The 20,640-nt window shown below is 46.8% G+C and overlaps 1 protein-coding gene across 2 annotated transcripts; it reads right to left on the bottom strand.

Moving 5' to 3' along the window:
- Positions 1-9,932: 9,932 nt before the first annotated feature.
- Positions 9,933-17,288, bottom strand: LOC130520389 (zinc finger protein 345-like). Of its 2 annotated transcripts, XM_057024116.1 has the most exons (3): positions 17,019-17,288; positions 11,026-12,516; positions 9,933-10,857 (listed from the first exon to the last, which is right to left on the bottom strand). In XM_057024116.1, exons 1-3 carry the CDS (start codon positions 17,278-17,280, stop codon positions 10,676-10,678), a joined length of 1,935 nt encoding a protein of 644 aa, XP_056880096.1. In that variant the 5' UTR covers positions 17,281-17,288; the 3' UTR covers positions 9,933-10,675. The 2 variants fall into 2 exon arrangements, with proteins under 2 accessions (XP_056880096.1, XP_056880095.1); XM_057024115.1 differs by having other exon boundaries at positions 9,933-12,516.
- Between the last annotated feature and the right edge of the window lie 3,352 nt (positions 17,289-20,640).

Here is a 20,640-nt window from a genome sequence, read left to right as displayed (position 1 = left end):
CGGCAGCGGAGCCCGCCGGTGGTCCGTGCGGAGGGAGGCTCCGCTGCCCCGGACAGGGCGGCACTGGAGTCGCAGGTGGAGGAGAAGCGGGGCGAGTGTGTGCGGGACAGTGAGGTGAGTGGAGGGAGCGAGATCGTGGAGATGGTGGTGGAAATTAATGACGAGAGTGGTGAGGCACGGGGGAAGGTGGATTTAACTGGGCTGGTGGTTGATGTGAGTTGTGTGATGAGTGATGTGACGTGTGATTCAAATGAACTGGGGGAAAATGGTGAGGTGATGGGTGAAACAGTTAAACTGGGTGAGGCAGGAGAGACTGGAAACCTGATCCAAATCCAAACAGTGAGCAGGTTAGAGTGAGTCAGGTGATAGGTGAACATGGGGTGCCAGGGACAGCGGCTGGCAAGCAGGGTGAAGGAGAAGGGGCATAGTGGAGCGAGGTGAAGGAGCAGTGAGCACAGGTGAGCGGGGTGAGGGAGGAGTGAGCACAGGGGAGCGTGGTGAGGGGATAGTCAGTACAGGGGAGCGAGGTGAGGAAGCAGTGAGCGCAGGTGAGGGCACAAGTGGCGCGCCCGAGTGGTGGCTTGTTCCCGCAAAGCGGCGGAACAAGCGGAAAAACGCCATGAAGGACAAGGGGGGCAAGACCGTAAGGCTGGAGGATACAGCAGCAGACACAGACACCAGCGACTGCGAGTCTATGTCGGACGGCAGCGAACTGTCCGGCACAATGCCAGAGGGCAGGAAATTGACCTGTACCCTTCAAGCTTGTTTAAAAAGTTCCTTACCCAGACAAAGGGCATGAAAGGCCTTGATATGGGAACATATTTTCCTTACAGGCTCCATTTTATCCGGTCAGTAAGCTTTTTAATTAGAAATAAGGCAACGTCAGGCCTCACCGACCCTGACATTTACAGGCTCAGGAAGCACATGGACAAAGCAAGAAAACAGCTAATTTGAAAAAAAAACATTTACCATGTTTCCTTGTACAGTACTTACTTTTTACTGTCTTTGATTTTAATCTTTCCCCTCGGCATGAACACATTCAAAATTGGAACGTTGAATGTCAACGGAGCCCGGGACGCAAGAAAACGGGCACTAGTGTTCGACACAGCAAAAAGAAAACGCATTGATGTCCTGTTCCTCCAGGAGACCGACAGCGACTGCGGCATAGAAGTGGACTGGGAGAAGGAGTGGGAAGGACAGGTGCTGCTGAGCCACAACACCACCCTCAGTGGTGGCGTGGGCCTCCTTTTTTCAAGGGGCTTCACTCCATCATCCCTGGAGGTGGAGGTGAAGGTGGCATGTGGTGAGGGGCCGGTGTCTGACGGTGAAAGCGTGCCTCCAAAACCACTCCTTGGTTTTTATTAATATTTATGCTCCCACCAATGGTACAGAGAGGAAGAGAAAAAGTCAGCACTGTTTTAAATGGTTGTGGGGAAGATTTTTTATTCCTGGGTGGGGATTTTAATTGAGTCTTTTTTAGACCGCAACCATGCAGAGCCTCATCCAGCCTCGCAACATTGTCTGAGACAGCTGGCCTATTCTCATGGCCTGGTGGATGTGTGGAGGAGGATGTACGCAGACAGCAGGCAATACACTTGGTCCCGCTTGAGTGAGGGTAGGATCTCCTCGGCCAGACTTGACCGATTTTATTGTTTTAAACATAATTTTAGTGTTTTTAGGGGCTGTAGCATCACGCCAGTCGGTTTTACAGATCACTTGTTGGTTTTAGGCGAAGTCGCCGTGAAGAACATCTTGCCCAAGAGTGCATACTGGCATTTTAATTCCAGCTTAGCTCAAGATAACAGTTTTAGAGATGTTTTACAGCACTTCTGGTTGGGGTTTCGAGAGAAAAAAATCCGATTTTACGTGCCTAAGACAGTGGTGGGACCATGGAAAAGTAGAGATACAGCTCCTGTGCCAGCAGTATACTCTCAATGCCACGCAGGACACACGCAGGTCGATCAAAGACCTGGAGATGGAGATAGTGTAGCTAGAGGTGATTGGCAGCTCCACAGGAGATTGAGGGTGTATTGAAACCCTCCAATCCAAAAAAATGGCCTTGGCCAGCCTGCTGGACAGTCAGGTACAGGGTGCACTGGTCAGGTCCCGGATTCAAGACCTCACTGAGATGGATGCTCCCTCTAGCTTCTTTTTTGGACTGAAGAAGTGCACAGAACCTGATAATCCATTCACTGTTATCGAGCACAGGGCAGGAACTCGTAGAGACAGGCCAGATAAGGAAGCGGGCAGTGGAGTTCTTTTCCTCTCTGTACGAGAGTGAGTACCGCAGGGATGAAGGCCTGTTCTGCCTTTGTCCTGCAGGAGAGCGATGGTCACCCTCCTGCCAAAAAAGGGCAACCTGCAGGAGATTAAGAACTAGTGCCCTGTGTCTCTGCTGTGTATGAATTATAGGATTCTGTCAAAGACTTTGGCTTCCAGGCTAAGAGAAGCTATGGAGCAGATCATCCACCAGGACCAGACTTACTGTGTGCCTGGCAGGTTCATAGTAGATAACGTCCACCTAATTCGAGATGTTTTGGAAGTCTCTAGATCATTGGATGTCGACACTGGTCTCATTTCGCTAGACCAGGAAAAGGCTTTTGACTGGGTTGAACACACGTTCCTCTGGAAGGTGATGGAGAGGTTCGGGTTCAGCCCTGGCTTCATAGCGATGATCCGCATCCTGTACTGTGACATTGCGAGTATGCTGAAGTTCAATGGCAGTCTGGGTGCGTAGAGGCGTCTGGCAGGGCTGCGCCCTCTCCGGAATGCTCTACGCTCTCTCCCTCGAACCCCTTCTCTCTAGTATCCGTGCAAGCGTGGATGGCCTGTTTTTACCGTCCTTTCACAGAAAAATAGTTTTATCTGCTTACACAGATGACATAATAATAATGGTGCGCAGCCAGAGGGACGTAGATATTTTATCTAATTTAACGGTTTTATTCAACCGCCTGTCTGCGGCCAGGGTCAACTGCCACAAGAGTGAAGCCCTGGCCGTTGGCAGGTGGGAAAATGGTCTGTGGGTCTTTCCCCAGGATCTTGCCTGGCGGAGGGACGGCCTAAAATACCTAGGTGTTTTTATTGGAGATGAAGAAACCGAAAAAAGGAATTGGCTGGACACATTAGCAAAAGTAGAGGGGGAAATTCAGAAGTGGAAATGGCTCCGCCCCGCATGTCTTACAGAGGCAGGACTCTTGTCCTGAATAATCTGTGCTTTGGCACAGGCTAAATTGCATGGAGCCCCCCTCGGGGTTGCTAGAACAACTTCAGGCAAGAGTTCTGTCTTTCTTCTGGGATGGCATGCATTGGGTCCAGCAGGGGGTGTTGTACCTGCCTAGAGAGGAGGGAGGACAGGGCCTCATCCCCCTGGCCAGCAGAACCGCCACTTTTAGAATCCAGTTTATACAAAGGTTTTTAACAGGGCCGGCAGACCTAATGTGGAGAGATGTGGCCAGATGTGTCTTCAGACGGGTGAGTAACTTGGGGCTGGGTGATGCTCTGTTTTTAACCGACTTAAAATTTGCTAAATTAAATGGGCTACCAAATTTTTATAAAAGTGTTATTGGGCCCTTTTTAAAGTTGAAAAAAAGAACTGGCTCTGACTCTCTGTATTGGCTGCTAAGGGAACCCACGGTGCACGGAGCCAGGCTGGACATCTCGGCCGAAGCCGCGCCAAGGCTGAAGGCAGCACTACACCGGACCCAGACCCTGTCGCTGCAGCACGTAGTGGCCATGGCAGGGCCAGACCTGACGGGCGCGGAGGCAGTGAGTTCCCTGTTAGGCATCCGCCCTACCTAGGCAGATGAGGGGGTGCTTCGGCTATGGAGGAACAGACTCCGCACAAAAGAGAGGCATCTCCTTGAGGACTACGGCCAGGGGACCGAACCCGACAGCGAGGACCCCTTCCCAGAGATCAGGCTGGCTGCCCACCTCGGGAATCTAGACGATCCTCTCCTCAGACCAGGCTCAAGACCTTCTCCCTAGTCACGGTCGATAAGAAGACCCTATATAACAACTGCGTGAGGGTACTAACAGGAGAGGACTGTATAACAGGAGCACCAGCGTGTGGGCTGATCGACTGGGAGGGGATGGAGCCCGCCCCTGCTGGAGGGTCACCTCCAGTGGAGTATCCTACATGGGGCCGTTGCCCTGAACGCTCTCCTCTCCAGAATGAACACTGCTGTGTCGGACCAGTGCCCGTTTTGTTCCGGGCAAGAGACTGTGTTCCACGCGTACAGTGAGTGTGAGAGGCTCACTGTCCTTTTTAATGTCATGAAGGGTATTTTTAATGGTTTTAATGAAACCTTTTCTATTAGAACTTTTATTTTTGGTGCAAGATACAAGAAAGCCGCTCATAACAAGTGGCAACTCCTGAATTTTATCTGTGTTGAGGCAAAAATGGCAATTTATGTCTCCAGGAAAAACAAAATTTCAAAAACTGAAGATAGTGAGGCCACCTCTGTGTGGCGCTGCAATGTCCGGTGTAGGCTGACATTGGAGTTTGGGTTTTACTCTCTCACTCACTCATTTTCTACCGCTTGTTCCTCCACTGAGGGTCGCGGGGGGACTGGAGCCTATCCCAGCACAATGGGCGGAGGCAGGGTACACCCTGGACTGGACGCCAGTCAATCGCAGGGCTAACACATATAGACAAACAACCATTCTCTCTCACACTCACACCTACGGGCTATTTAGAGTTTCCAATTAGCCTAATCCCCAATCATGCATGTCTTTGGACTGTGGGAGGAAGCCGGAGTACCCGGAGAGAACCCATGCAGGCACAGGGAGAACATGCAAACTCCACACAGAAAGTCCCCAATCAATCCCAACCGGGGATCGAACCCGGGGCCTTCTTGCTGTGAGGCAACAGTGCTAACCACCACACCACCGTGCCGCCCACGAGTTTGGGTTTTATAAAATGATAAATGACCTCGGAAAATTCCACGATATATGGTGTCACAAAAACGTTTTATGTACTGTTACAGAGGATTTTTTGCACTTTGCACACCCCCTGGTGGGATAAATTGTACTGTATTGTTTTCTTAATATTTATTTCTTTATCATTTTTTTATTGTGGTTGTTGGTATCATTATTAAACTATTATTATTGTTATTATTACTAATACTATTATTATTGTTATGATTATTATTACTATTATTGTTGTTCTGTGTTTTTTTCTAAAAAGGGTGTTTTGTGGCCCTGTGTAAATTTGTGATTAAAGTATTTTTGTAAAAAATCCCCCAAAAAAATCTCTTCTCTTCTCCTCTCTCTCTACCCAGCCGGCCATCAGCAGGAGGGTCCCCCTACATGAGCCTGGTCCTACTCAAGGTTTCTTCCTGTTAAAAGGGAGTTTTTCCTTGCCACTGTTACTTGTCTGGGGTCAGGCCCTGGGATTCTGGAAAGCGCCTAGAAACAGTTTTGATTGTAAAAGACGCTATATAAATAAAGATTGATTGATTGACTTATAGTTTCAGGCATTTAATGTAAATACCCATTTATAAAATATTTTCATAGTACAATCCTGTAAACAACAGTAAACTACTGTAACAATATAAACCACACATATTGTATTTATTAACTCATATCTGCACTTGCTGCTTCTTTTGCACTTCAGATGCAAAACTGCATTTTGTTGCTCTGTACCTGTACGTGTGCAATAACAATAAAGTTGAATCTAATCTAATCTACAGCTGGTCCAGAATGCGACTGTTCGACAATAGGTGAAGGCAGGTCCATCCCTGGATGAGTCACAAGTTCATTGCATTTGGGTGATTTGGTACCTTGCTCTAGGATAGCAGTATAAGGGGAAAAGACTGCAGCTACTAAGCCCCATTTCTCTGGAACCAGGTCCCAGTCTGGATCCAGGAGCAGAAACTGTTTCATTGTTTAAAACCTGACTTAAAACCTTCCTTTTTGATAAGGTTCATGATTAAGGTGAACATAGAACTGCTCTATTTTGCTGCTATAGGCTCAGACTGCTAGGTACTTATTTAATGTCCCACCACGCCTCTCCCTATTTCTCTGTTCCTCATACACTTCCCAAATATATATTCTGTGCAACTGTGCAATTTGTAAAGCCCCCCCAAGGAAAAAACTTTGGGCTCTAAATACAAATACCAGAGCACCTGGTGGCTGGACCTCTGCCCATGGAGTCCGGCCGGGCACAGCCCGAAGAGGCAACATGGGACCCCCTTCCCGTGGGCTCACCACCTGTAGGAGGGGCCAAGGGGGTCGGGTGCATTGTGTTTTGGGTAGCAGCCGGAGGCAGGGACCTTGGCGGTCTGATCCCCGGCTGCATAAACTGGCTCTAGGGACATGGAATGTCACCTCTCTGGTGGGAAAGGAGCCTGAGTTGGTGTGCGAGGTTGAGAAGTTCCGACTAGATATAGTTGGCCTCACCTCGACGCACAGCAAGGGCTCTGGAACCAGTCTTCTCGAGAGGGGTTGGACTCTCTACCACTCTGGAGTTGCCAATGGTGAGAGGCGATGGGCAGGGGTGGCAATTCTCGTTGCTCCCCAGCTCAGTGCCTGTATATTGGAGTTTACCCCGGTGGATGAGAGGGTAGCCTCCCTTCGCCTTCGGGTGGGGGGACGGATCCTGACTGTTGTCTGTGCCTATGGTCCAAACAGCAGTTCAGCGTATCCACCCTTTTTGGAGTCCTTAGAGGGAGTGCTGGAGAGTGCTCCTTCTGGGGGCTCCCTCGTCCTCCTGGGTGACTTCAATGCTCACGTTGGCAATGACAGTGTGACCTGGAGAGGTGTGATTGGGAAGAACGGCCCCCCCGATCTGAACCCGAGTAGTGTTTTGTTACTGGACTTCTGTGCTCGTCTCAGATTGTCCATAACGAACACCTTGTTCAGACATAAAGGCGTCCACATGTGCACTTGGCACCAGGACGCCTTAGGCCGCAGATCGATGATCGACTTTGTGGTTGTGTCATCGGATTTGCGGCCGCATGTTCTGGACACTCGGGTGAAGAAAAGGGCGGAGCTGTCAACTGATCACCACCTGGTGGTGAGCTGGCTCCGATGGTGGGGAGGATGCCGGACAGACCTGGCAGGCCCAAACGTGTTGTGAGGGTCTGCTGGGAACGCCTGTCAGAGTCCCCTGTCAGAAGGAGCTTCAACTCCCGCCTCCGGGAGAGCTTTGACCATGTCCCGGGGGAGGCGGGGGACATTGAGTCCGAGTGGGCCATGTTCCGTGCCTCCATTGCTGAGGCGGCTGACCGTGCTGTGGCCGCAAGGTGGTTGGTGCCTGTCATGGCGGCAATACCCGAACCCGCTGGTGGACACCAGCGGTGAGGGATGCCGTCAAGCTGAAGAAGGAGTCGTATCGGGCCTTACTGGCCTGTGGGACTCCTGAGGCAGCAGATGGGTACCGGCGTGCCAAGCGGAGCGCAGCTACAGCCGTTGCCGAGGCAAAGACCCGGGCATGGGAAGAGTTCGGTGAGGACATGGAGAACGACTTTCGGACGGCCTCGAAAAGGTTCTGGACCACCATCCGGCATCTGAGGAAGGGGAAGCAGTGCACTGTCAACACTGTGTATAGTGGTGATGGTGTGCTGCTGACCTCAACTCGGGATGTTGTGGATCGGTGGAAGGAATACTTCGAGGACCTCCTCAATCCCACCAACACGCCTTCCAGTGAGGAAGTAGGGCCTGGGGACCTGGAGATGGGCTCTCATATCTCCGGGGCTGAATTTGCCAAGGTAGTCAAAAAACTCCTCGGTGGCAAGGCCCCGGGGGTGGATGAGATCCACCCGGAGTTCCTTAAGGCTCTGGATGTTGTAGGGCTGTCGTGGTTGACTCGACTCTGCAACATCGCGTGGACATCGGGGGCAGTGCCGCTGGATTGGCAGACCGGGGTGGTAGTCCCTCTTTTTAAGAAGGGGGACCGGAGGGTGTGTTCCAACTATAGGGGGATCACACTCCTCAGCCTCCCTGGTAAGGTCTATTCAGGGGTACTGGAGAGGAGGGTCCGCCGGATAGTCGAACCTCGGATTCAGGAGGAGCAATGTGGTTTTCGTCCTGGGCGTGGAACAGTGGACCAGCTCTACACCCTCAGCAGGGTCTTCGAGGCTGCATGGGAGTTTGCCCAACCAGTCCACATGTGTTTTGTGGACTTGGAGAAGGCATTCGACCGTGTCCCTCGGGGGGTCCTGTGGGGGGTTCTCCGAGAGTATGGGGTGTCGGGCCCGCTTATACGGGCCGTCCGCTCCCTGTACGATCGGTGCCAGAGTTTGGTCCGAATTGCTGGCAGTAAGTCGAACTCGTTTCCGGTGAGGGTTGGTCTCCGCCAGGGCTGCCCTTTGTCACCGATTCTGTTCATAACTTTTATGGACAGAATTTCTAGGTGCAGTCATGGTGTTGAGGGGGTCCGGTTTGGTGACCTCAGGATCAGGTCTCTGCTTTTTGCGGATGATGTGGTCCTGTTGGCGTCATCAGCCCGTGACCTCCAACTATCACTGGATCGGTTCGCCGCCGCATGTGAAGCGGCTGGGATGAAAATCAGCACCTCCAAATCCGAGGCCATGGTTCTCAACCGGAAAAAGGTGGAGTGCCTTCTCCGGGTCAAGGAGGAGATCCTGCCCCAAGTGGAGGAGTTCAAGTACCTCGGGGTCTTGTTCACGAGTGAGGGGAGAATGGAGCGGGAGATCGACAGGCGGATCGGTGCGGTGTCCACAGTAATGCGGACTCTGCACCGGTCCGTTGTGGTGAAGAGAGAGCTGAGCCGAAAGGCGAAGCTCTCGATTTACCGGTCGATCTTCGTTCCTACCCTCACCTATGGTCATGAGCTTTGGGTAATGACCGAAAGAACAAGATCACGGGTACAAGCGGCTGAAATGAGCTTCCTCCGTAGGGTGGCTGGGCTCTCCCTTAGAGATAGGGTGAGAAGCTCTGCCATCCGGGAGGAGCTCGGAGTAGAGTCGCTGCTCCTCCGCGTTGAGAGGAGCCAGATGAGGTGGCTTGGGCATCTAGTTAGGATGCCCCCTGGACGCCTCCCTGGTGAGGTGTTCAGGGCATGTCCCTCCGGTAGGAGACCCCCGGGAAGACCCAGGACACGTTGGAGAGACTATGTCTCTCGACTGGTCTGGGAACGCCTGGGGATCCCTCCGGATGAGCTGGAGGAAGTAGCTGGGGAGAGGGAAGTCTGGGCTTCTCTGCTTAGGCTGCTGCCCCCGCGACCCGACCCCGGATAAGCGGTGGAGAATGGATGGATGGATGGATTTTCTAAACCTTTAGAGATTTTCTATCTGTTAGTAAAGATCAAGATGAAAGACAAAAAAATCTATCATTGAACAGTTTTGATTGTCCTGTGAGTGATGTGTTGAGTACGGCAGTATGATTAGGATTCTGTCCCACTGGCGAACCACTAGCTATTGGTAGCACACATCAAGGTAAACAAATACTAATGTCCCCACTTCATTCATGCCAACAAGGACTTTGTGTTCAAAAGGTTCTCACATCCTGGGAATGGGCTGTGTTGGAGCAGGAGGAATGACCTGATTGGGTGTTTTTGGTACACACAAGAGTGGCAGAAACAGGTGAAACCGGTCTTCAGAACTGGTGCAAAGACATGCAAAATGTGCTGATATGTCTTCTAATCCCAGGTGGCCACCTACCTTATCACAGCAAGACGAATAAGCCGTTATCAGAAGTCCTGTGGCACTACAACCTGCTTAATGGCATTCTCCAGTTTTCTCAGTTTCAGCTTCACTTTTGTTGTCTCATTATTGAAACACCTAAATGACTCAGGCAGGTTTAACTCATCAACTAACTTACACGACTGTCCACGTATTACAACACAAGTGGGAATGCTTAAGCAATACTTCAGGATAAGCCACAGCATTGTTGAGGAAACTTCCTTTACCTACACGTTCCTCGTGCCCTTCATTTACTCAGGGAGAAATAGACAAAGAATCAATTCTGAATCAATGACCTATGTGATTTTTATTTATGACAGAAAACTGAAATCACTTAAAGAGACTTCTGAGCACTGTGTCTCAGTTCATAAGGAAGGGCCCCGATCATCCTTGTGTCACGTGTATTTGTACCACAGCAACTCACAATCTCACATACCTTCCAACACTTTCAGTTTCTTCCCTTTAAAGCATTGTGAAAAAACAGTACACACAATGATTCTGAGCACAATGATCAATTCTCCCAAAACTCACACATGACTATATTTAAAATGGCTGAGTTGAGTTCTGACAGGAACTAGCCAGAGCCCACATGACTCCTGTGCTGTTTGCTGATTGGAGGTGTCAGCAGGAGGCTGCAGGAGGTAAATGGAGCCCACAGCTTTCATGATTGATGCCTAAAACAGTGGAAGAGCAGCTGCACCTGCAGACATCAGGGAGCCACTTCACCTGTTCAACACAGAAGGTTCTCACTGCCTCCAGCCAACACCTGCTGAGCACCGCATGCTCACAGACTGCTGACATCTAGATTTTCTCAATTGCTTTTCTAGTATGACTCATTTTACTTATATTTCATTTTGAATTGATACAAAGACTCTGTCTTACAGGTTTGTTGCATAGTAACAAAGTTTATCAGCACAAAAGGGTGAACTGGTAATACAGAACATCTGGCAGGAATCTCAAATTAAAGCTGTTCTTTGGGCTCTTCTCAATGAAGAAGCTGCAGCAATATCTGAACTCTCTTGTTGGCAAATCTAGATGTTTTCACCCGTGTGGGTGCTCAGGTGCTGCACTAAATCACAATTCTGGGTGAAAGTTTCCCCACATGTTTCACAGACATGTGGTCTCTCATCTTTGTGAATTCTCATGTGGACATTTAATACAGAATTTTGTTTGAAGGCTTTTCCACATATTTTACACAAATATGGTCTTTCACCTGTGTGAACTCGCATGTGGACATTTAATGAAGTATTATCTCTCAAGGCTTTCCCACATGTTTTACACACAAATGGTCTCTCACCTGTGTGAACTTTCATGTGGCCATTTAATGAAGTACTATCTATAAAGGCTTTCCCACATGTTTTACACACATATGGTCTCTCACCTGTGTGAATTCTCATGTGGACATTTAATCCAGAATTTTGTTTGAAGGTTTTCCCACATGTTTTACACACAAATGGTCTCTCATCTTTGTGAATTCTCATGTGGACATTTAATACAGAATTTTGTTTGAAGGCTTTTCCACATATTTTACACAAATATGGTCTTTCACCTGTGTGAACTCGCATGTGGACATTTAATGAAGTATTATCTCTCAAGGCTTTCCCACATGTTTTACACACAAATGGTCTCTCACCTGTGTGAACTTTCATGTGGACATTTAATGAAGTACTATTTATAAAGGCTTTCCCACATGTTTTACACACATATGGTCTCTCACCTGTATGAATTTTCATGTGGTCATTTAATGAAGTACTAGCTATAAAGGCTTTCCCACATGTTTTACACACATATGGTCTCTCACCTGTGTGAATTCTCATGTGGACATTTAATCCATAATTTTGTTTGAAGGTTTTTCCACATGTATTACACACATATGGTCTCTCACCTGTGTGAATTCTCATGTGGACATTTAATCCAGAATTTTGTTTGAAGGTTTTCCCACATGTTTTACACACAAATGGTCTCTCACCTGTGTGAACTCTTAGGTGCATAGTTAATTTATCATTTTGTGTAAAGGCCTTCCCACATGTTTTACACACATATGGTCTCTCACCTGTGTGAATTCTCTTGTGGATATAAAATGAAGAATATTGTTTAAAGGTTTTCCCACATGTTTTACACGCATAAGGTCTCTCGTCTGTGTGAACTCTAAGGTGTTGCTTCAGTGATTTTGACAGTTTGAAATCTTTCCCACATGTTTGACAGATAAACAGTTTGGTTGCTGTTTCCTTAATTTTGTCGGCTGATGAGAAACAACCCTCTCTGGAATCTTTCCCACATACTGAGTCAAGGTGTTGGTATTTAATAGTGGAATGTCCTTTCAGGTCTGTCTTGACCTTTCCCTGTTGTTCACCTGTGTTACATGCAGATGTTTTAGCACCTGTGTCTGTATCACAGTCCACTGCTGACTCTGCTGGGCTGTTTATGTTCCCAGTCTGACATTTAGGATGGTTCTGCTTCATGGTTTGTTTTGGCCCTTCAGCTGTGGTCCACCTGGAGTCTCCGCTGGTGCTGTTTTCCTCATCTTTGCTCTCAGATATATGAGGACTGTAGGAGAGCAGCTGCAGGTCACAGGCTGGATCTGGTAACACAGGGCTTTGAACTGTTGTGTTCACCTCAGGCTTTTCCTGGCTATGATCAGGATTCAAGCCCAGTTCACTGTCGTCATCTTGTTCATGCATGGTCACCATTAAGGTGTCCATCTCCTGCTTCACAATCAGCGACTCTCCGTCCTGATAACAGCAGGTTTCCTCCTGTTCCTCTTTGATTTGTGGAGGCTTCGACTCGTCCTGGTCTAGACTGTAGCTCCTATCCTGATGCTGGTAATTATCCTCTTCCTCCTTCCACAAACAAAGGTGCTGCTGTGAAAGCTCTGAAAATGCAGGAGAAATCATCAAGAATGGAAAGAAGCATGTGAGCATAAGCGATAGGTTTAGGGGCAACTGAAAAAAGGGCAGTTTTTAACCATCCAACGAGCCACAACAACGGGCAGCTCACAATATCAATGTTCAAACCTGCAGCCTGTGAATTTCTGCATCTCTTCTCCAAACATCTGAAGCATCAGTCACCTCTGAATGAGTAAATCTGAGGCTGCCCTCTTTTTCGCAAACGTACATTACAAGAGAAAAACAACAGATGAACAAAAGATGTTTACTTGGACAAAACAGAACTAGAACAGCAGGGTAAAACCTGAACAGAACAGAAACCTTGAACAGAACCAGGCTCATAAGGGGGGACTCTCTTGCTGCTGATGGCTGGCTGGGCAGAGAGGGAGGAGAGGGGGGAGGACAGGTAGAGGAGAGAACAGGTAGAGATCATGCAAATACGTTAATGACACTGAGCTGGGGCTGCACAGTGTGTATTAATATTAATATGTGCCACAATCACATCACAGACCAGTCCTTGGAGTGCCACAAGTCAAGAAAAACTAGCTCCGCTTGCTTCAGCCTTGTCCACAGCCATAAAATGAGTGTGCATGCCACCAAAACTACACTTGGAAGCTGACACGGTCATCTGCAAGAGCAGCAGCAGCGGCTGCTTTGTGATTGGTGACATGAGCAGCAATAACCTCTGCTGCTCTATAACAACTAATTTGGCCAGATTGTCAAAAGTATCTACCTGTAGTTTAAAAACAGTACACAGCTCTGAAAGTGTGTATTCAAATCCCAGGTCTTAATCAAAGACAAAGTAGGAAAAGGTTTCTCTGTTTCGGTATATGAAAACATGGCTGCTATAATTTTCGGACTATTGAGCGCACGTGAATACAGTGGGACCTCTTACTTACGAAATTAATTGGTTCCGGAAGTTGTTTCGTAACCTGAAAATTACAAGTAGAGACATGTTTTCCATGTAAATGCCCTAATCCGTTCCAAACCCCCAAAAATTCGGACATAATGTTTTTTATAAATCATAAAAATGCATCAAAACATGTAACAAATACGTGTTACAATTAGATTACTGCACAATAAATGTAGGAATTCAGCGCAAGGATTCTCCAGGAACAAAATGAACTTTATTCCAGGCTAATCTTACATTAGCCATCATTACTAGCAACGAACGTTAACACTTGTGGTAACACCGCCATCTAATGAACAAACATACATACACCCACAATAAATAAAAGTTAAACAAAGGCGACGCTGGGATACACACAAACTTGTACAGATTGGGTTTGATTGGGATTGGAAGATGCTAGGCAATAGCCAATGGCAGAGCAGCAACAAGCATGTTTGTGTTCGCTAAACTCCGCGAGCTGCAAGTAGCAGCGGTAGCGTATTTTTTCCTTTCGTATCATGAAATTTCTTTCGTAACAAGAGGAAATATTTTCCCGTTGAGACGTTTCGTAACCTGAAAAGTCCGCATGTAGAGTTGTTCGTAAGTAGAGGTCCCACTGTATAAGCCGCACCTGAGGGCGTGTGCATGATGGATGAAATGACAGTTCAAAATCAAAACTAGTGTCTTCTTTGGTGCATAATCTTTCCCCACGTGTCTGTATCACTTTTGTGTTTACTGCTTGAGAGTGCCCCCGGTGGCCATTAGCCCATAAAACTCTATGAATTAACTGCACTGTTGTGTAGGCTGCAGAATTCAAATCAAGGGAAAAAAGTAGCGGCTTATAGTATAAAGAATTCCAGTAGTTAATCGTTATTTCATGTGTATATTTTAATTTTGGTAGAAGGCTACATAAAATGCTGGTTAGTTCACACAATAGACATATTTAACATAGAGTATGTAAGATGTATTTGTAATGAAAGCCATCATGGCGCGCCTCACTCCACTACAGGATGGGTCACACATGAATCTGCAGGCAGGCTCCGTCCAGTTGGTGTGATGCGTGTTCACAACGTCACTATGCCAGAACGTCTCTTTCACCATGTTAGCCTATTGAAAATCTATTTTTGGGCCCAATGGAAGTAAGTGACCTTTGCCATCTTGGCAGTACCACTGTTCAGCCAGCAGGGTTTATGCGTTGAACTGAGGGGTAGTTCCTGTATCCAGTGTGAGAAGAATTATTGTTGTTATTACTATTATCGTTTCAATGCTATAGTAAGTATAGTAAGTAGATTTAGAATGTTTAATCAAAAAGAATGTATGAGTGTTTGACTCAAGTATTGTAGCTGTTATGTTCCCAGCACTGGGAGGTATCATGTTCAAGGACACGAGGAAGTCGTAGAGATAGGAGGAGAAGGAATCATGAAGTTGTTTTGATACAAATGTTGTGTGAACCAAATAAAAGAGGAGAGCGAGCAGCAGACGGACGGAGTTGAGAGAGGAAGCTTGAACTGCTCGTCAGCTCTCCCTTGCAAGGCACTCCTGTTGTCTGTGTGGTTGATCTGAGTCTAGTAAACGAACAGCGCGGGTGACCAAACATCACCCTCACACCAGCTGTCTTAAAATGCGCTCTGTCCAAAACCATTCCCTATACCTGAGGTAGTGCGCTCAGTGTATCCCACAATGCATTGCGAAAAGTCGTGTACAACCTATGCACCCTAACACAGTAATATTTCCCATCAGCCTTTGTGGTATCACGTGACCACTTGTTAATGGCTGGTAAACCGGGGCACGGAGAGCTGTCATACAAATGTAAGAATTGTCCGCTATGTGTAATATGTTACTTTCTGGAAGCGCAGTGCTTCTTTCACTTGAGAAACATATTGGTGCATCCTGTGTAGTATGTTTTGCCTTAAAGACATTAGCATTCAGGCGATAATAAGCATCTTTGGCTCGTTGCTCTTTCATACCATTTTAATTATACTGTACTAGAGGTTTCACACTTTCAGTGGAGAAATAAGATATTGTTGGTGCGATATAAACATACTGCAGACTCATCAATTGGACTGATATCTTTAGGGAGTGACGGTGATGTCCATAGTTTGATCCGCAGCTGGGTGGAGAAGGACTAGCTGTTTTCTGAGGGTTCAATGCTTTCAGCATTCCTCAGGTGGACATTGTGCAAAATGGTGCAACATGCAATCACCTTTGTGGCAAAGGCAGGCTTCACCTCCAAGGCTTTGTAAAATATTGCCCAGCATCTGGTCATTGTCCTTTCTATGCTAGATTGAGCTTTTGCACGATGTATGTTGGCCGCTATCAGACCCAGTAGGTCTCCTGTACTCTCTAAATAGTGTTATCAACACTACAGACTTGGACATACAGGGATTCCACCGTTCCCTATGATGCAATAACCCTCAGTTTTCTGTTAAAGTAACACTAAGCAGCTGCACCAGGGAGCTTGATCCTAAGGTGGCATCCATCTATACTGCCAACCACTTTAGCAGAAGCTGGTGATCCAGTCAACACCTGCCCTTAGAAAAAGTAATTGGACATATTTTCAGGGCAAGTACTTTATCTGAGAGCCAACAAATTATGTTTTCAGAAGGGATGAAATGTAGGCATCGTAAAATATTTCAACATAAAGGTGGAAATAAAAACCATAATCAACCATCATTGCTGTTTTTTCTGTCACAATTTGATTACATCTTGATCATAGAGCCAAAATAGTCCTAAGGAAATGTCTATTCCACACCAGAGGATAGGATCTCAAAAGAAACTTTAAAAAGATGATGAACGGATGAATAGACATTTTCCAATCAAAATCCAGTTTAAATTTTGTAAGACTTGATGTCACGATGTGAAAATGTCACCGAACTTTAATTTAATATTTTTTTATTTGTTTTTTTTATTGATGTCAAAAATTTATAGGGGGAAATGATACATGAAGAAAAAAACAAACTAAGGGTGATTGTGTTATGTTTTTTTATGGGTTAGAATAATTAAATAGACTTGGCCGCTCTCACCCGCGAACGGGTTCATATTTATTATGCAACGTTATGACGTCATTTAGCTTGCGCCATCGTAGTGTACGAAAACGAATATAAAATTCAGTTAACTCCATAGTGTCCTCAATCCAACTCCCAGTGAAGTGAGAAGTGAGTAGAGAATAGGGAACGAGTGTGTGGTTTCGAACACAGCGATGATCCATAAACTCTGTCAGCTACAGACACAGAAGTGTAATGAGGTCGTTATTCTTTCAGATCAATGAACCGCGCTCACCAAGGAACAGCAGCAGCAGCAGCTATGGTCTGTTATCCAGCAACATGTGTGCTACTAACTCTTGTAGCTTTGCTATTGCTCCCCCAAACATGTGGAGTTATTGTGTCAATACTCTGAGCAGTGGAGACACATTTGTTAGCTTCTTCATTGCTAACATCGCCACCTACTGGCCTGCCATGCTCACTACCTTTTCTGTCATCAGAGGTTTACATTTAAATTGGTATAAATCAACATTTAGCACCACATTTACGTTGCAGAAGCACTGTTTCAGTGTCACAATGAACATTCTTCCATATTTTGTCTTGTTAAAGTCTTACATACCTGTCCTGTGTAACTTTATATGGGGTCTCCAAACACTTTCCACCAGTCTGCGCTGATAATCGAGCTCTTCTTCACATCCGTCGAGCTTTTGTTGAAACACTCGGAATATTTCTTCAGCAGCAACAGTCAGTCGCTCCATGACGAACGTCCTCAAATACTCAACAGAAGACATTCTTGCTGCTTCCACACCACAATACGGTAAAACATACAAAAACCTTCTGCTCAAAGCCGCTGTTACCGATTCCTGCCGAATGTTACACATTAAAGTTCCGCAAAAACAACCGCGGGAGCATTGGTTCCGGTGTGGTGTGTGTTACCCTGGGGCAGTGCTTCTCCATTATTTTCTGTAACAATCTCACACACAATCGTCGCCGCGACTATGAATAGTATTTGTCAATAAAATTGTTGTAAGTACACCTCTGCATAACACTGGATCCTCAACAAGGAAGAAAGAAAGAAAGATTTTTTTTGTTTTTACAAAAATACTTTATTTCCAATTTGCACTGGGGCATAAACACCATGTTGGACACGCAGTACTGACAATAAATAAATGGAATCAACAAAACAGTTCCTCTACAAGGAGTTTTGCGCTGGGCCAACAGAGTTGGGCCGATATACAACTCCAAACAAAAGTGGCTTTTCTGCCTTCCAGCTCAGATGGGTGATGCCAAGAGTCAGGCTTTCAAATGAACTGGAGCCATATTTTGGTCTAGGATTAATTAATAACTTGGAGTGATAGATTGCTGCCACTCCCCCTCCTCGACCAATAACACAAGGAATAAGATAATTAAAATGGGTAGGAGGAGTAGATTCTTTTAAGCTAACATACTCCTCCTCCTGAAGCCAGGTCTCAGTAAGACAAAATAAATAAACAGTCCACACTTAATTGTGATATCAGTTTCTCCAACTTGTGCTTTAGTATTAATTTTAATAAGATTTTGGTGATTGACCGCTCCCCTGCTCTGTGCTTGGTGAACTTTTAACCATGGAACAGAGACTACCTCTATACTGTTAAATATGTTATTGTTGGTGGATGAGGGTTCTATGGAAGCAGCAGAGAGGTGTGTAAGACTACAACTCTGCCTCCTGGTCTGGACCCTGGATTGTCAGGTCACTTTGGGTCTAATAGAATTAGCCAAATTACTAGAAATGAGAGAGGCACCATCCTGTGAGGGATGGACACCGTCTCTCCTAATCAGACCAGGTTTTCCCCAAAAAGTGTTCCAATTGTCTATAAAGGCCACCTGGTTTTCAGGGCACCACCGTGACAGCCAGTGACGAAGCGACGACATGCGGCTAAACATCTCATCGCTGGCCAGATTGGGGAGGGGACCAGAGAATGCTACGGAGTCCGACATTGTTTTTGCGTAGTTGCACACCGACTCCGAGTTAATTTTGGTGACCTCCGACGCTGGGTGTCGTTGGCTCCGACGTGAATAATAACTTTTCCAAATTTACGTTTATGTCTCGCCAGCAGCCGTAAATTTGCTTCTATGTCGCCCGCTCTGGCCCCCGGAATGCACCTAACTATGGTCGCTGGAGTTGGCTTCACGTAGCGCAAAACAGAGTCGCCAATTACCAGGGTCGGTTTCTCAGCGGGTGTGTCGCAGAGTGGGGAAAAACGGTTAGCCACGGGAAGTGGGTGGTGGTGCACTGTGGGCCTTTCTTTTGGGCTACACTTCCTGCGAACCGTCACCCAGCCGCCCTGGCTAGCTGGCTGCTCGGCTGCTGCCGGGGGACCGCTAGCTGAAGCTACGCTAGGCGGCTCCGCTGCAGCTAGCTTCTCCTGGCTACCTGACGCAACTCCAGCTAACTCCAAGCTGCGGAACCGCGTCTCAAGCTCGCTAAGTCTCGCCTCCATAGCCGTAAATAAACTACACTTTCTGCACCTATTCCCTTCACTAAGGGAGGCAGAGGAGTAACTAAACATTTCACACACTGAACAGACAAAGACACCGGGTGAAACAGACGGTGAGGCCATGCTAACGCTAATAATCGGCAAAGCCCTGTATTTGTTTAATATGGGTTGTTTCTCACTGTTGTTATCAGGTGACTAGAATGTCCCAAGTATAGAAAGTAGGAAAGTGGCGCCACCATACTCCCTGGAGAAAGAACCAACAAAGAACACCAAAACAATACCCAAGTCCCTGACACTGTGTGTTCAAAAGGTTCCGTAATACTGGGAATGGGCTATGATGGAGCAGGAGGAATGGCCTGATTGGGGTTTTTTTGGCACACACGACAAAAGTGTCAGAAATCGGTCTTCAGACTTGGCTCAAAAAAAATGCAGTAAGACAAATAAGATGTTATTGGAAGTACAGTGGTACTACAACCTGTTCAAATGAATTTGCCAGTTTTCGCAATTTCAGCTCCACTTTCATTGTCACAAACTTGTCATTGGGACACCTAAATGACAGGTGGGCTTAACTCATTACCAAACTTACATGACTGTGCACGTATAACAACATAAGTGGGCAACACTTAAGCAAAACCATCAGGACAGGCTGGAGCACCACAGATGCAGCTGTAACATGACAAAAAACGGCAACATATCTGATATGGGCCCAAGGTGCTGATGACTTCGATGACTTGTTTACTCAACTGAAAAGGCCAGAGCCGAAAACCCCGGAAGCTTCCGTAAGTAATTCCAGTATTCTGTTTTGAAACAAACACAACAAAAAATCACACACATTTCATTCATGTTTTTCTCTCGTAACGTGTTTGTGAAAAAGATGGCAGCCTCAGATTTACTCGTTCTAAGGTGGCCGATTTTTCAGATGTTTGGAGAAGAGATGCGGAACTTCACAGGCTGCAGGTTTGAACATTGATATTGTGAGCTGCCTGTTGTTGTGGCTCGTTGGATGGTAAAAACTGCCCTGTGTTCAGTTGCCCCTAAACCTATTGCTTCACACTGACATGCTTCTTTCCATTCCTGATGATTTCTCCTGCATTTCCAGAGCTTTCACAGCAGCAACCGTTGTGGAAAGAGGAAGAGGATAATTACCAGCATCAGGATAGGAGCTGCAGTCTGGACCAGGAGGACTCAAAGTCTCCACAAATCAATGAGGAACAGAATGAATCCTGCTGTTATCAGGATGAAGAGCCACTGACTGTGAAGCAGGAGATGGACACCTTAATGGTGACCATACATGAGCAAGATGACAACGGTGAACTGGGCTTGAATACTGATCATAGCCAGGAAAAGCCTGAGGTGAACACAACAGTTCAAAGCCCTGTGTTACCAGATCCAGACTGTGACCTGCAGCTGCTCTCCTACAGTCCTCATATATCTGAGAGCAAAGATGAGGAAAACAGGACCAGCGAAGACTCCAGGTGGACCACGGCTGAAGAGCCAAAACAAACCATGAAGCAGAACCATCCTAAATGTCAGACTGGGAACGTAAACAGCCCAGCAGAGTCAGCAGTGGACTGTGATACAGACACAGGTGCTAAAACATCTGCATGTAACACAGGTGAACAACAGGGAAATATCAAGGTAGACATGACAGGGCACTCCACAATCAATCCTAATGACACCCCAAATGTTGGCTTGGCATGTGGGAAAGGGTCCAGAGGGCATCGCTTCTCATTGGCTGACAATAAAAGTGACACAGGAGCCAGA

The sequence above is a fragment of the Takifugu flavidus genome, unplaced genomic scaffold (assembly GCF_003711565.1).
Source record: "Takifugu flavidus isolate HTHZ2018 unplaced genomic scaffold, ASM371156v2 ctg368, whole genome shotgun sequence".
Taxonomy (NCBI): Eukaryota; Metazoa; Chordata; class Actinopteri; order Tetraodontiformes; family Tetraodontidae; genus Takifugu; species Takifugu flavidus.
Note: the sequence above shows the minus strand (reverse complement) of the source record. Positions and strands in the feature narration are given on the sequence as shown.

What these genes read in the sequence shown, in the direction of transcription:
- LOC130520389 (XM_057024115.1), bottom strand. Translation starts at nt 17,280, where the DNA reads ATGTGTAACATTCGGCAGGAATCGGTAACAGCGGCTTTGAGCAGAAGG. An exon ending in TATAAAGTTACACAGGACAG is followed by an intron (nt 12,517 to 17,018) that starts GTATGTAAGACT and finishes CTGCATTTTCAG; the next exon opens with AGCTTTCACAGCAGCACCTT.